This window comes from Pochonia chlamydosporia, chromosome 4 (assembly GCF_001653235.2).
Source record: "Pochonia chlamydosporia 170 chromosome 4, whole genome shotgun sequence".
NCBI lineage: Eukaryota > Fungi > Ascomycota > Sordariomycetes > Hypocreales > Clavicipitaceae > Pochonia > Pochonia chlamydosporia.
The window spans coordinates 4,829,819-4,844,252 of record NC_035793.1 but is presented as its reverse complement, the minus strand read 5'-3'; the positions used below and the strand labels follow the sequence as shown (position 1 = coordinate 4,844,252).

At 47.7% G+C, this 14,434-nt stretch overlaps 4 protein-coding genes across 4 annotated transcripts; 2 read left to right on the top strand and 2 right to left on the bottom strand.

Moving 5' to 3' along the window:
- Positions 1-2,658: 2,658 nt before the first annotated feature.
- On the bottom strand, positions 2,659-5,396 carry VFPPC_10080 (hypothetical protein; the record flags this gene model as incomplete). The annotated part of the gene is made up of 6 exons (XM_018288514.1): positions 2,659-3,484; positions 3,535-3,867; positions 3,928-4,085; positions 4,318-4,609; positions 4,697-5,045; positions 5,303-5,396. 6 exons carry the CDS (start codon positions 5,394-5,396, stop codon positions 2,659-2,661), a joined length of 2,052 nt encoding a protein of 683 aa, XP_018137948.1.
- Positions 5,397-5,964: 568 nt separating this feature from the next.
- Positions 5,965-6,687, top strand: VFPPC_16819 (hypothetical protein; the record flags this gene model as incomplete). Its single annotated transcript, XM_018294572.1, has 2 exons — positions 5,965-6,040; positions 6,104-6,687. The coding sequence occupies 2 exons, from the start codon at positions 5,965-5,967 to the stop codon at positions 6,685-6,687; spliced, it is 660 nt and encodes a 219-aa protein (XP_018137949.1).
- Positions 6,688-7,071: 384 nt separating this feature from the next.
- Positions 7,072-9,445, top strand: VFPPC_10081 (high-affinity methionine permease; the record flags this gene model as incomplete). The annotated part of the gene is made up of 5 exons (XM_018288515.1): positions 7,072-7,282; positions 7,361-8,002; positions 8,062-8,096; positions 8,169-8,270; positions 8,333-9,445. The coding sequence occupies 5 exons, from the start codon at positions 7,072-7,074 to the stop codon at positions 9,443-9,445; spliced, it is 2,103 nt and encodes a 700-aa protein (XP_018137950.1).
- Positions 9,446-11,025: 1,580 nt separating this feature from the next.
- VFPPC_10082 (CAS1 appressorium specific protein) lies at positions 11,026-12,098 on the bottom strand (the record flags this gene model as incomplete). The annotated part of the gene is made up of 4 exons (XM_018288516.1): positions 11,026-11,268; positions 11,336-11,596; positions 11,675-11,938; positions 12,018-12,098. The coding sequence occupies 4 exons, from the start codon at positions 12,096-12,098 to the stop codon at positions 11,026-11,028; spliced, it is 849 nt and encodes a 282-aa protein (XP_018137951.1).
- Between the last annotated feature and the right edge of the window lie 2,336 nt (positions 12,099-14,434).

The window sequence follows — 14,434 nt, the reverse complement described above, 5'->3', positions numbered from 1 at the left end:
AGATCTTGGTCTAGTCGCGCAGAGAGTTGCTACCAAGTTAAATGGCAGGAAGCCCCTGTCTTGGTTCACCGTTACTGGCATCTCAATTGTGTTGGTATGGAGCGCTATAATGAGCGCTTTTGTTGTATCTTTCAAGTCCCCGACTGTAGGCTTAGGTTGCCGAACTACGGCGTATCTTGTCTTCGGTGGCTCTAGCACTATACCTTGGTTCATTCAGTTCTGCAAACGTCCGCCACGTTGGGCTATTTGGATTTCCTACTTTTGCAATGCTCTGGCCATTCTGGCTCTGCTTGCTGTAATTACCTACCAGGTGAGCAATTTCGCCGAATCAAACATGGCAAGTCCATTATTTGGAGACTTCCTTCATCCTCCCTTTCTCTATCCTCGTTTAAATTGTGCTAATAACTGCCTGTCGGTGGATTCAAGGTGACTGGGTTGGCAAGTAATTGTTACTGCAAATCGAGCGTGATTAATGCGCCTTACGGTCTGGGAGGCTACATGGATTTTGAATCACCCGCATTTTACCGGGATCATTTTGATGTTCTAGGGTATTGGGCCGGTGCAGCTGTTTTGGGGGCAGCGCTTCCGACATTTGCTTTCGTTGTTGCGCTGTTCTGGTGGCTCAAATGTAGCCACCTTTGGAAAGCAGATGAAGGGAGACAGAGAAACCCATACGAACTCCAAAGCATCCAAGCTAATACCACGTGGTTGCTGTAATTATGGTTGGGCTTGATATATGAGGTGATGAACTCAAGGAGCAGCTGAGAAGCTTACGTTTTCTTGACGGGAATATCACTAGTTTATTGTCATTCAATATCTGCTCAAACCCACATCTGCCCCTTGTTCATGGCATTTGTGCTGGGGGTCGCCGTGGGCTAGTACCGATTTACAAGAGCACATGTAACCACAACATCTTAATGCCTTTCAAAATTACATATACCACTTTTGCCAGTTGATCAGCTCCATAGTCTCTCATATTCATCGTCATCAACTTTGAGAAACTGGCCATGACATGACCTCTTATGCACATGTCAGCCAGAGCTTGGAGAATACTGAAGCTAAGGATTTGGAGGTCTTGAACCAGGCCCCCAGTATCTTGTCCCAAGCCACGGCGCTTCAGATGGCTTTTCCAACCACATATAATCATGTAAACGGCTCCGCTTTCTTTAACTGCCCTCACTGGAAAGTGAGGCTGTCAATGAATAGTTAGCAATGAAGGGGCATAGAATAAAGTCTATGAGGCTGTGCCTTCCTGAAACAGGCATCATGGAGAATTAACACGAGACTAGAGGAATGCTATGTGCGTCCCGGCTTAGACACCGCTCTTTATTCTGCAACCCAGGATGCTGCGAGACGTCAACCGTTTGCTTCTGGCCCAAGAGGCACCTTTCAACGCCACATCCTTGTGGTTCGTCCATCCTGCGAGGTAGACTGTAAGCGGCGCAAGGCAAACTAAAGTTCTTGACCGCAGCAATGTATGTGTGCTGTGGCTGCAGGGATTGTTTCCCATACAGTTTTCACAATGGCAGTCATGTTGTCTGATCACCGCCCTTTGAATGTGCATATGGAAGTACGCACACCACGGTGCTAGCTGCACTTTGTTGGCTTCCGCTCGTGAGCGAGAACGACCCAGCAGCTTTAACTGGTGGCCACTTGAAGGAGACTGAGCTCCTTCGACGCCCATTTGAGCCTCTTTAAACATTGTCTTTTCCTCTTTGAACACGGAGTGCCGTCCCTTGTAGCCGTCCCTCGCTTGCGGCTGCTACATCTAGAATCTCTCCGCAATCTCCTCGCCTCTGTGTTCTGACCGTTGGGCTTCTGTGCAGGACATGTTCCGTCGTGTTTCAGAGCAAACGCCCTTACTTGGGAAGGATCGCGCCGCGAAAGTGGTGATGAGTCCAAGGGGCTACGTCTCTATCTTGGCGAGGACGATATCATCATGGGCCTCGTCCCGTCGAATGTGAGGGTTGGCGACAAGTTGTGCCAGTTTTGGAACTCTTCAGCCATTGCTATTCTTCGTGATCGAGATGACGGTAACGGTTACGACATTGTCGGAAGGGGTGCTTTGTTACAGCATGGTGAGGAGATCGACTGGGATATTCCATCGGACGAGACCATGTTTCTGCCAAGCTCGGCGGGTAGTGTCGAGCTAAGTCTTGACTTGGTTACGCTGAACGGCCTGTCTTTTGATGTTGTAAACTTGCCAGGATCACACTCAATAGCACCGGATTGGTAGGTCGGGTGTTGGGGGTGTCGAGGATACCTCTTCAGCAAGGATGTTTCCAGGCTAGACATCGCGTTGGGTAGAGGTAGTTTGACATATAGGTAAAGTGGGCGAATTTACAGGAAGTTATATGCCAGAACCTTGCAGTCATACGGCAGGAAAGACCGTGAAAGTAGGCGTCTAGGATAAAATTAGCAATTAAGAAAGCCCGGCAGGTTTCGTTATGGGTACACAATGCATAAGGACACATATACAGTGATTGCGGATTCGACAAGGTCGGTCAATAAATGAAGTCAGAAAAAGAAGAAAGAAATTGGTATTTTGACAACTCCGTGTGAGAAATCCATACAGATGACGCATATAATAAGAAAATACCGCCCCCCAGACTATACAGACAAACGACCCAATTCTCCATTGTGTTGACCATGTACTGTTCAACCATGGCCAAGATACTGATGGGCATTGGAAAATCCGGACGGCGGATAAGTGTCCACTTCCTTTAGTTTGTCCCTCTGCTCATGCCACATTATCATTTGCCTCCGGTAATAAACCCGGGCTATACCCAAAAGTCCTGGATGCGACTTCGAAAGACATCTGTCAATGTCACTCTCAGTCGCTACTCTGCACCCGCAGTATGCACCACTAAATTTGTATCTTGCATCTGTGGTGGGAAACAAAATGCTAACACGCAAAAGTCCATTCCAATTGGGCGCAGCTTGGAGCGGCAGGAGATTCCACTTTTCGCGATGCTCTAGTCGCTGCGCGTGAAACTTTCCATACCTTTGCTCAAGTGCGGCGATGCGGCAGTCCCTTGATTTATGGCAGTTACAACGTTCGGGGTTAGGTACTGTCTCATCATCGACTTTAATAGCCACAATGGAGCGTTTCGACGACTCTAGTTCCCTTGTGAACAAGACTAGCAGTGGACTGCGTGGGCGTGGCCGGATCACGCCGTGGCCCGTGTTGGCAGCTGCTCCCCCAACTCTGAGAGAGATGGTGTCATCGGATTCCGAGCTGCTCCAACTTCTGCACGATACGGCTGCGGTAGACGGAGACGATACGATGCTGTTAGCACGGCTTGGCGAGTCGAGATTCGGTGCTACTGAAGTTTGTGACCATGAGCTCGGCCTTCTATAACCGCTTCCACTCTCCTTTTGGGGAAATCCCTTAATATTTGACGGCAACCACAGCTGGACTGTTACACTCTCTTTCAACGAAGTATCCTGTCCTGGTCGGACAAACATTGCTACTGCACGAGATCTATACCGGTTAGACACCCAATTGTGCTTTCTGACATTACGAAGACTTACTCTGTGTAATTGGCCAAAACTTTGAAGCCTGTTATCGCTTCTTGGACTAACAGCAGATCGTGCATGTCCAAGAATACATAGCGGTAGGACTTCTCGTTCTCTTCGATGATAATCTCCAGCGGGGGAGACACGCCATCCTTATCCGCCGGATCAGCGTAGATAGGGATGAGAGCGGCAGTCTCAATGTCAAAATCGACCACGGTGGGCTCTTCCGTGGATAATTGATCATTGTATCCCCAGGCTTCAATGATCCGAAAGTGTCGGTCGGAGCCATTCTTGCGCAACAACCGCATCATTTTCCATGTTGTAGGATCCGACTCGGGGGCGAGTGACCTGTGCCAGGCGGATAAGCATTTTTTCAGATATACATGTATATATCTATGGAGTACTTACACTTCTAACAAATAGTTGTACGATGACCCAATAGCTTGTTGGGGCTTTTTCGTTTGTTTTTCATCTTCGGGCCAAAATGTGAGCAATTCATCTGGGCAATCCGAGGTGTCGGGTGCAATGAGCTCATTCTGGAACCTGGAGCACTGTTGCGATAATCGCTGTAAGGAAGGTTAGCAACGGAGGATGGCCAGGAAAGAAACCTAGGGACAAGGGGGAACTTGCGTCTTCCAAAACGTCGATATAACCAGGCCAATGTGAGATGCGCGGTGGATTTTGCAACTCGTTCGAGGTTTTTATTCTTTGCATGATGAGCTGACATTTTAGGAGTTCCACGTAGCAAGCAAGAGGCGGACATTGGCCGGAGTGTTCTGGTCCAGGTGGAACATTCACAGTACTTCTTCCAAGGCGGATCAAGAAGCAGTCTGTCAACTCTTGGAGCGTAAGGGGTTGATTTATCCTGCGGCGGGCGCGGCGGTCAAACATGGTCGCCAGCCTGGCTATGAGCGACTCTGGGATTCGGACAGTGTGGAGCTCCTGCTCGGATTGTTGCTCGATTTCCCTGGCAACTTCGGGGTAGTATTTGATAAGCAGGGTATGTATGTCCCTCCTGATACCTAGTACATCTTTGTGCAGGCTGGTTAACCTTCGAACTAAATCCTTATGGATCTTGTTGAGGAGGTCGCTGAGAAGGCACAGGAGTTAGACTTCATGCTGGGATACAAGAACTGGATTCGACCCAAACCAAGAGGTAAGTAAATGGATGTCTTACATTTGAAATGGCCTTATGACGTGCTGAATACGTGCGTTGTGCATCTGGATCCGCCCTCGCAGATGCTCAACCTGGGGCATGATGTTGATGTTCCAGTCAATGTTCCTCGCAGGACCGGTTGTCTGATCATATCGTCGGTTTTTTATCAGGAGCTGGTGGCAATCCTTCAAGGTCTGTTCGTAATCTCCAATGATTTCCGATAGTGATGTCTTGTCGCCCCCTAGGATATCGCTGCTCTCAGCGCCGTGCTCACGGAGCGACGTCTGGACTTCTGTGACGGCATCGTCGAGACTTTTGAGACCCCTGTGCAAAGTACGGACGTCAGCGCCAAAGGCGCGATAGTTTTCACCTTGAAAACATGGTCAGCATGCTTTGGCATAGTTGGAGCTGAGTATGTCGTGTGCGACGCAACGTGGCAGTCGACTGTTCTTGAATGAATGCTGAGGTGGTGAGGTGGGGGAGGAGGTCAAAGAATGCTATTTTGGTCCACCGCAAAGACACGATGAGGTCAATGCGCCCGCCGCCCATGGGGTTTGCATTCCTCTCTCTGTTGTTCACGGAAACAACGACGACTTTTGTATGGTTCAAAATGTCAAAATAACCCACCTGCATTATTCTCAGAGGCCCAACCATAGTTCCAAACCGTCCAGGCAATCTCGGAGAACTTGATGATGTCGCCAACTTGAATGACTCCGGCCATGGCAATACAGTCGATGGACTACGGACGTCATGCAAAGGCGGTGCAGATATACCAAGTAAATCTCAAGTATATCCAAAATGGGCTGGGCTCAATATGATACAGAATAATTGCAAAACTTCAGATGGTCGATGGAGTGGGTCGCAAACACTTGACAACGGAAACTTCTTATGTAACGGGGAAGTGCAGTCCTACTACCTTCCTCGAGTTGACGTCAACTTGAAATTGCTTGGCGGGTTGGGGGCAGGCATAGGCAGGTGAGATTGTCAACGTGTATTTGACACCAGTCGCTCCTGCCAATTTGATCTAGACCCCTGGGGCCTCCCGCCTGAATCCCGCCTCACACGTACTCCTGACTCCTCACTCCTCACTCCTCACACCGGACACATGGATGGCGACACGGAGATTTGACATCAATCAGACTCGATAGTGAGACTAATAGTCATTATTTGGCGGCTTACGCATCATTTTCAGCTTGACGAGGCAACCATGCGACCCGAAAGCACTTGGCGCACTTGCATTTCCCGCCAATTATTTACTCCTCGGTCAATGAGCCACAGGCACACGACAGATGTCGGCACTCGCACTCGCATGTGCGCACAATGTGATTTCAAAATATGATTCAATGTTCCGGGCTCAGCTTAACGGCCCTCGACTGACGACAAAGATATGACTCTGCTTCTTTTGGGGGCCTTTTGTATTTCACCAAGTAGGACTGGAGAGAGTCTCCTCGACAAGTCCGACGAGGCACAGGCACAAGCACTGGGGCTATGGTGCGGCTTCACTGTCAGTGGCGGCGTGGATTGTGGCGCGGGTTGCAGTTGCCAGGCTAGGCAGAAACACGTCAACTGGTCAGGTTGAAGTGAGGCTGACATTGAAAAGGTCCTATGAGCCCAAGAACCTCCAAGGTTGTCGGAGCCAAAACCTCGACTGCTCAGTCCTTGTCAACTTCACGCACCCATCGCACAACCCATCGAACCGCAACCCCGGACGGGAGGGCGTAAGCCTTATTCCTAATTCGACGGGGGAACGGATCGTCCCGAAATATACCAGAACTGTGCCCAATCATTACGATTTTTGTTTCCTCTGTCCGCTAGCTGCAGATGCGCTAAACTGCATTTCTGCTATGGCGCGTCTCACAACAGCGGCTCACAACATACTCCGCCGCTCACTAGCCAAGCCACTGAGACAGAAGCCAGACTTCTATTGCTCTTTGTCTTGTGAGAAGACAACGTCGACTTCATCCCACCCTTGTGGGTGGAGCGCCGGTGCTTATCCAGTGCATACGAAATGAATGTGATGCCCAGGTTTCCCGCAGCCGCCAAGCCTCAGGGTGACAGCCTCATTGCGTTGCACCTAGCATCATTCTGTGATGATCGACGAAGCATTTTCGCCGTGCAGTTACTCTCTTGCTTTTATGACAGCCTTGTTCTCTTTAGTGGCGCTGGTCGCCTTACAGGGCAGATTATGGCCCCATCCCATCAGCAGTGGCAGGAGAATTGGTACCTCCGTACCCCCGTTACCAAGGGCTTTGCATATTAATAAACGTAAAGGTTTGTATTCTCTGCTTTTTTGTTGTTGCTGCCCACTTTGTCAGCCCAATTCCTACGGTCGCGGCAACTTTGCCAGCAAGACCATCTATGTTGCCTCCTAGTTGACCAGACCGAACAGTTACAACATGAATGCCCTATCCTCTGGCAATGATGACCACGCTCACCGGCAGAATGTTGGGGGGCGATCAAGTCACGACGATAGGGAAATGCAAAATGCCTTAGCAGATGTGATTAACATGCCCGTCGACAAAGGTCGCTTCGTCACCAGAACTCCAGAAGAGCCATTCCGTTTGACCTTTGTCGATGTGACATGCCTTTTGATAAACCGAACCATAGGTATGTCACCTTCCCTGCTCCGTAACCAAGTGTTGGCACCTAAATAGATACTGCCTGAGACTAAGACTATTAGCAAAGGGACCGGAATTTTTAATGGTCCTCGCGACGTAATGAAAGGTGTTGGCAGCCCCGGACTTGCCATTCTCGTCTGGGTCTGTGGTTGCATCTACGGCCTCTCAGGCGCACACGTTTTTCTTGAGTACGGACTGAATGTGCCGCGTTACGTTATCGATGGAGTAGAGCAGTCAGTTCCTCGATCAGGAGGAGAGCTGCACTATCTTCAATATGTCTTCCCATGGCCCAGTTACAAAAAGGGCACAGTTCTGTTGAGTGGCGTCCTATTTGGCATCAGTTTCATCCTTGTTGGAAACATGGCCAGTAACTGCATCGACTGCGCTGTGCATCTTATGCAGATTGCAAACCCCGACAAAAAAGACTTCGAACTTAACCAGGAGGTCATCCGTGGAATTGCAATTGTAATTGCAGCAGTCACCTGCTTTATCCACGCCTTCTCTCGACGTGGTGGTATCCTGCTCAACAATGTCTTTGCCATTATCAAAACCTTGATTTTAGTTTTCATCATCATTGCTACATGGGTGGTGGCTGGCCGGCGGGATGGTATAAGTGCCCTCCTGCAGGACAAGGTTGGCAACGTGAAAGACACTGCTCCAACTGCTAATGATGAAACCGTTGGGGCTCCTCAAGCATTCCTCTCCGTTAGTGAGTTGTCATCGCATCTTGTCCCACGCAAAGAGATATTTAAAACTGACTGGAAGTAGTTTTTGCCTTTTTTGGTTTCGATCAACCAAGCTATGTAAGTCACGTCATGCCTCTCTTCTCCCCGTCCCCTTCTGAATTCGTAGAATATGACTAACTGTTGCCCCAGGTGCTAGGAGAAATCAAAAATCCGCGAAAGAACCTTCCCAGATCTATGTGGTGGGGTATGGGCATCGTATCCGTGCTCTACGTGGGTGTCAACATTTGTTATGTGCGATTCTTCCGTGCCACGAATTTATGTTTGTGTCAGTGGCTAACTTGCTAGACATTTAGATGATTATCGTCCCGGCAGACGCTCAGGTGGCCAATAATGTGGCTCAAGAATTCTTCAAGAGAGTGTTTAAGTCGGATAGCCGTGGCCAGCAAACGGTCAACGCGTTTCTTGCCATCTCATCATTTGGCAATGTCGTCGTCTGGACATATACCGCCGCTCGAATGAAGCAGGAAATTGCGAAGCAGGGTTTTATTCCCTTTGCCAAGTTTTTCGCAAAGAACAAGGACTTCAGTCTTGGCAAGCTTGTGACGTGGCTCGAGGGTGGCAGGCAGAATTCTCCTGGTTGTATCATTCGGTTTCTCAATCCTGCCAACCATAGCGAGAAAACGCCAGTCGGCGCTCTGCTCCTCCACTTTCTCAGCTGCCTAGTTCTTATTCTCGCTACATGGAAGATGGCTGTCAGCAACGCTTACAACATACTTTTTAGAATCTTCACCTACATAATAGCAGCTTGGTTCGGTTTCTTCCTCGCCCTTGGCATCCTGATTTTGCATTTCCGAGGCCCGCCACCGACAGAACCAGTCCAAACACGAAATCACAACCATGTCCCCGACCAGCCTTCAATCCAAAAGACTTGGGCACAAATGATCAAGGGCACCGTCAATCCAAATGTTGGCATCTTCTGTGCAACGCTTTACCTCGCAGGGAGCCTCTATCCAATCATAATGAACTGGGTGCCGCCATCGGGATCTTCCTCGGTCGAGTGGTACGTAGTACCGGTTATCTCGTGGTGTGTACTGGCTTTCTCTGCTGTCTGGTTTCTTGGATTTGTGGCCATTGCGAAATACAGGAGCTACATGGGTCACAAGGAGTTTGTTTACGTGTGTGAACTGGAATTCGATCAAGCCGAGAAAAAGAAGCCTCGGGCTGTGGGCGATGAGGATCTACCAGTCGCGGAGGCGTCTTCCGGGGCCAATCGTGGCGGGCTTATCCTCCTCCACGAGACCATTTACATGTCCTGGCAGGCCATGGAGACACATGTTTTACACGGTGGCAATGGCAGCACCCATAACGCCGATGATTTTGCTATTCCCAACCAACATGGGGCAAATCATGAACACCGACAGAGAGCGGTAAGTGGGGAGTTTGATAATACAGATTTTGCTCAGTGATGGGAGAACCATCTGGGACGCAGAGTGAGCACAGTTTCCCTATTTTTCAGTCGATTTAGAGACGCACCCTGTACATATATAGTTTGGCAATGTAGATATATATTGAACGAGATGTTCTTGGATACCCTGGGCAACCTCTCGCTCTCCCCAAGATTGTTTAGAAGAATCACATAAGCATAGAAAGTCTGGAGGAACTCTCAGTTAAAAGAACTGATAATGAATCAACTTGATTCTGATTGTAATGCATCTCTCCTCGGAAATTAGGCTAAGCATGACATGCCCATGCCAGCTGCCTTCTTGGTTTCTCCACAGCTCTCCACCTGTCTAACGCAGCTACCAGTGATAGCATCGCAACGATACTATTACATAGTCAACATACTTTCTGGGAGTGCAAAGTCTTCTTTACCCTGCAAAATGTCATAGACGATCTATTCTATTGACCGGACATGACACCGAATATCGTGAAAGCCGAGGTGGCAGAAGATGCTGATGCGGCATCTATGACACGCAACAGTTTCGAACCGAAGAATGAAGCCCCTTCAGCAAGTAATCACCCTCAGCCGTTCAAATTTGGACAGGAATGGAGACAAGATCTTGATATCGCTGAAACACGCCAGAGTCTTCAGCCGGCAGGTGCTATTCCCACGTTTGTGTTTGGAGAATCTTAAAAAGCTGCCACAGTGGTGCCAGAAGCTGTGTGAGGTCGAGAGACAGAGAAAGGGAGAGCTAGATAACAACAAGCAAATAATCTCACAAGAGAGCACGTAAAGAGGTAACCTAGATGAAGTAAGATATATATAATCATAAAGCTAGCTAAGCTATAAAGAGCTATTAGTAAAGCTAGATAAAAAGAGAGTTATACATTATAAGCTCTAACATCTTCTAGTTCAGTTACCATGCAGGTGTAAAAGTGTTGCGAGCCTCTCCATGCAGATGTAGAGTAGTTCTGTCGACGCCTAAATTCACACGGGGCGGACCTTCTAGTGAAATATGGTTTTCGTACAACTTGGATTTACCGGTACTCACTCTCGCGTGTGCGGCTATGGTCAACAGAAGCAAAATAAGCAAAATCGAAGGGCAGGAACGAGAAGAGTAGCAGCGTGTTGCTAAAGAGCGGCCAAGGCGACATTTATATCTGCTGGTGTCTGGTTGGTAAGTATGGTCAGTATCGTTGTGTTGACAATACCAGAGAAGCCTCCGCTTCCTCCAGAGTCCAGACACATGGTAGCTCCTGTATCTAGGTGTCTGACCAGGAATCCGGCATCAATGATAGAAAAGGACGGTTGAACAAGGCCCCCATGTGGCACTTGATGAGGCGAGTTTGCGGGTGGCCAGCACACAAGGCACCCGCGAGGAACATTGTAATTGGTGAAATACACCTGCTAACAAACATGATTATAAAGGCGAGACTTGGTAAATTTAAAAGGTGAGCAAAAGGTCATCTTCTAATAGTAGCTAACGATGGACCCTGCGACTTTCGCCGAACCTCCGTGTAGATAAAAGTCGCCACAGCTGACAATACCAGTATTGATTTACGCATGCCAACTAGCAAGGACACGGTTTCAGCCAATTTTCGAAGACTAGACCTTGTTGGCGGATTTGCCTTTGGCTGCTGCCTTTCCAGCGGGAGCGCCTCCAGCGGGAGCGCCTCCAGCGGGAGCGCCTCCAGTTGAATTGCCTGTGCCAGAGACCATCTGAACAGGCATAACACCACCAAACGGACCAGCATTGTTACTATTGGCAATCTTGCATAGACACATCCCAGTATTGGTGCCAATCACTCCATTACAGGTCATGTCGGGGGGAGCCGTGGCCACGACGTTCTGTTGTAGGGGAACGTGGCACAATTAGTTTACTTCTCAATCTCACAAAAGCGACGATGCCACTCACCGTTTTATCGTTGACGTTGACGGCTCGCCTCCCAATGTAGCGACCAAACAATTCATCAATTCCGTCTGCCACGCCCCTTTTGGCCTGCTTTTTTCCCTTCGCCGAAAAGCCAGCCGGTAGCTGCTTGCTGGCGTTTGCTCCTGGCTTAACATTTCCGTTCTTGCCTGGGACATTCTGTTGTATTGTAAGCTCGACCGAGTTCTTGGTAAAATCGTCTTTTGCTTCCGTGTTGCACAGAGCCCGGATTGGGCCACCGCCGTCCTGTCATCAAGGTAAGCAAGGACAACATGTCTGGTTTGTTTGGGAATAGGAAACCGGTATCTTGGAATCTGCACATACAGAAGTCACAGTTTGCCAAGTGAAGCTGAGCTGTCCGCCTGGGGTGATCTTGGCAGGATCACCACCAGCGGCCTGGATACTCTTGGCTGCGTCGGCGAGCCTGATGGTACCGCCGCCAGCGGTCTTGCCCAGGCCCTTGGAAGCGATTTTTTTGTTACCAAAAACGGGCGTGTCGACCTCAGTCAATTTGTTGGGACCCGTGTCGGGCACCGAGCCTTCGGGTAGAAGGCCCAGCGCTCGGGAGACGCCGCCAGCGTTTCCGGTCTAAAGAGGCTTTGTTAGGAATAACGTGATTTTTGCAAGGCGGGGACTTGTCTTTTTTTTTTATCTTTTATTGACGTACAGCAGTCGTGGGCTTGCCGTGGGCGTTAACAAGGCTGGAAGAAAAGGCCACCAGGGCCATGTACATAGTTGTGGAACGCATCCTGATGCAATTCTTTTTACAAAATAGTAAGAGGAAAAGAAGAGAGACAAAAAGTAAACAAGTAGAGCTGGCAGGACAGTAAGAATAAGAAATGATGTTATTATGGTGAGCAACAATTTTCTCTTAGCCTTCTTCTCATCGAGTTTATATACAAATTGTAGACGCCATATATGTTGTCTGCGTCTCTCCGCCCAGCACGGTTGGTAGTGATTGATGCGTCAGTCGGACAATCCCATACACATCTGTTTCCATCGCGGAGGTGCCTTGGTGGTTGTGTGTATCACTTACCGTTTTATCTCGTCGACACCAGTGGCCCCTATCACATATGCCGTCTGGAATATCTCTACCTCTGTTGGACCATTCCGGGGCCATGTCTGGGCTGAATTTGTTTTGTTTCAATCACGCCAATGAGAGAAGCTGGTAACTTCGGACTTAAGTGGTTGTGTTGCAATTAGACGACCCTCCATCCATCCATTATGCATCCATCCATCAATCAATCTACACAAGCCTTGAGCCTACGGATGAAGGATGGCCCTATGACAACTGTGGGCAGGCGGGGAGCCATCACAGGCCAAGGCTAGCATCTGTATTATTGCGAATCATGCGCAAACCCGACATATTCTCAACTGGAGCCGTTTCCTCAATATCGCGTTTGAGACTAGTGCCATTGATTTTCCGTTTACTGCTTGCGATTTGCAACAAGCATCAAGATCGACTAGCAGTGTTTCTCGATCCACGTTGATCTGCTCCTTGAAACAGTATTGTCTGATATCTTGACCCTTGACTAACTTGGGTGGTGGTTCGGAGTACATTGGTAGCTGCGGAGTTTTCCGCCACTCAAGAGATTCTATTATTAACGATACTACACTCAGTTGCTGTTTTATGGTATCCTTAATTCCGATTTCATTTCCGAGTAGATTAATGCATATAAGCGATGATTGACGATTGTAGTGGAAAAACTATGGTGAGCCTGGTTTCGGAACCCTGTTCGTTTCGACCATGAAACTCGTAGTTACTTTGTAGTAAAATGAAGCATTATGTTTGCTCAATAATTAAAGTCGAGACTTTCTTCTCCCCGACCCGTCTAATAGCATACCTTCCTCCTGCTATCTCGAATTACTTCAGAATTCTATTTAACTTGACGCTGTTTTCGGGGTCTCCAGAAACTAAAAAGCACTCCTGCCCCTTCCCCCCTTCCTCCGCCTTTGTCTCTTTTTTTCGCTTTTACTAGTCCTTGACTACCTGCGCAACTACTTAATTGCCCAGGGGTAAGTAAATTATTCCGCTACTAATAGCCTAATAAATTTAATAGACCACCCCATCCCCAGGAATTAACTTGTCTCCCCGCTTTGTAAGGATTTTTCGGGTTTCTTAAGGGTCTCTGAATTTATATCTCTGCCTATTCTTTACGTCGCCTTAAGGCTTGAGCATAAAACTTTGCCAAATGCTGTTACAAATGGCCTTTCAGAGCCGTTTTAATATACCCATGAAACAAGCCTGAGTTTGAGAACGAGTCGAAAATAAAGTTGGATTATAGACCAGACACGACAGAGTAGTGTCACAATTTGGTTTGATAAATGGTTAAAACACTACGTCACCCCTTGCAATTTAGAGCCGTGGTGCGTAGAATCGTCCGAAGTTTGAGAGTCCGCGGGCCAAGCAATTCGGCGATTCCCATAAACAATACATTCTGTACGTACGGAAATCTTTTTCGGAGATTTCTTTTTTTGTTCACAAGCAGAATCACGTAGAAACTATACAGAACCACGGTCTATCTTAAAGAGATTCCGCGTAGGAATCTACCGTTTCCTTAGCTTTTAGTCCCTTAGCTTTATCTTTATGCCGTTTAGGGGAGACTTATAACATAGATGACTATGATTAAACGGCGCATCTAGCATCAAGCCCTAGATCGTTTCACACGCGATACAGCCACGTAACTTAAGCCTGTTTGAAGGTCCCAGCAGGAGAGATCCGTAACGATTATGTCTTAGCACTGTAGTAATAAAAACTTTTTTAGTACTTATAAAAAGCTAGTTTATACTTTAGCTAAAAAGAAAAATAAAAATAAAAAGAGTTAAGCCTATTATACTTAGATTAAAGTAATAGCTATTTATACTTTAGCTAAAAAGAAAAATAAAAATAAAAAGAGTTAAGCCTATTATACTTAGATTAAAGTAATAACTAGCTATTTATAAAATAGTTATTAATAAATATACTAGTTATAATTGTATAGCTATATAAAATAATCTAGATATAAGCTTTTTTAGAAATTACTAATTATCTTTACTATATATAACGTGATTGCATAACGAGCTAGACAGCATAATAGGCTAGAT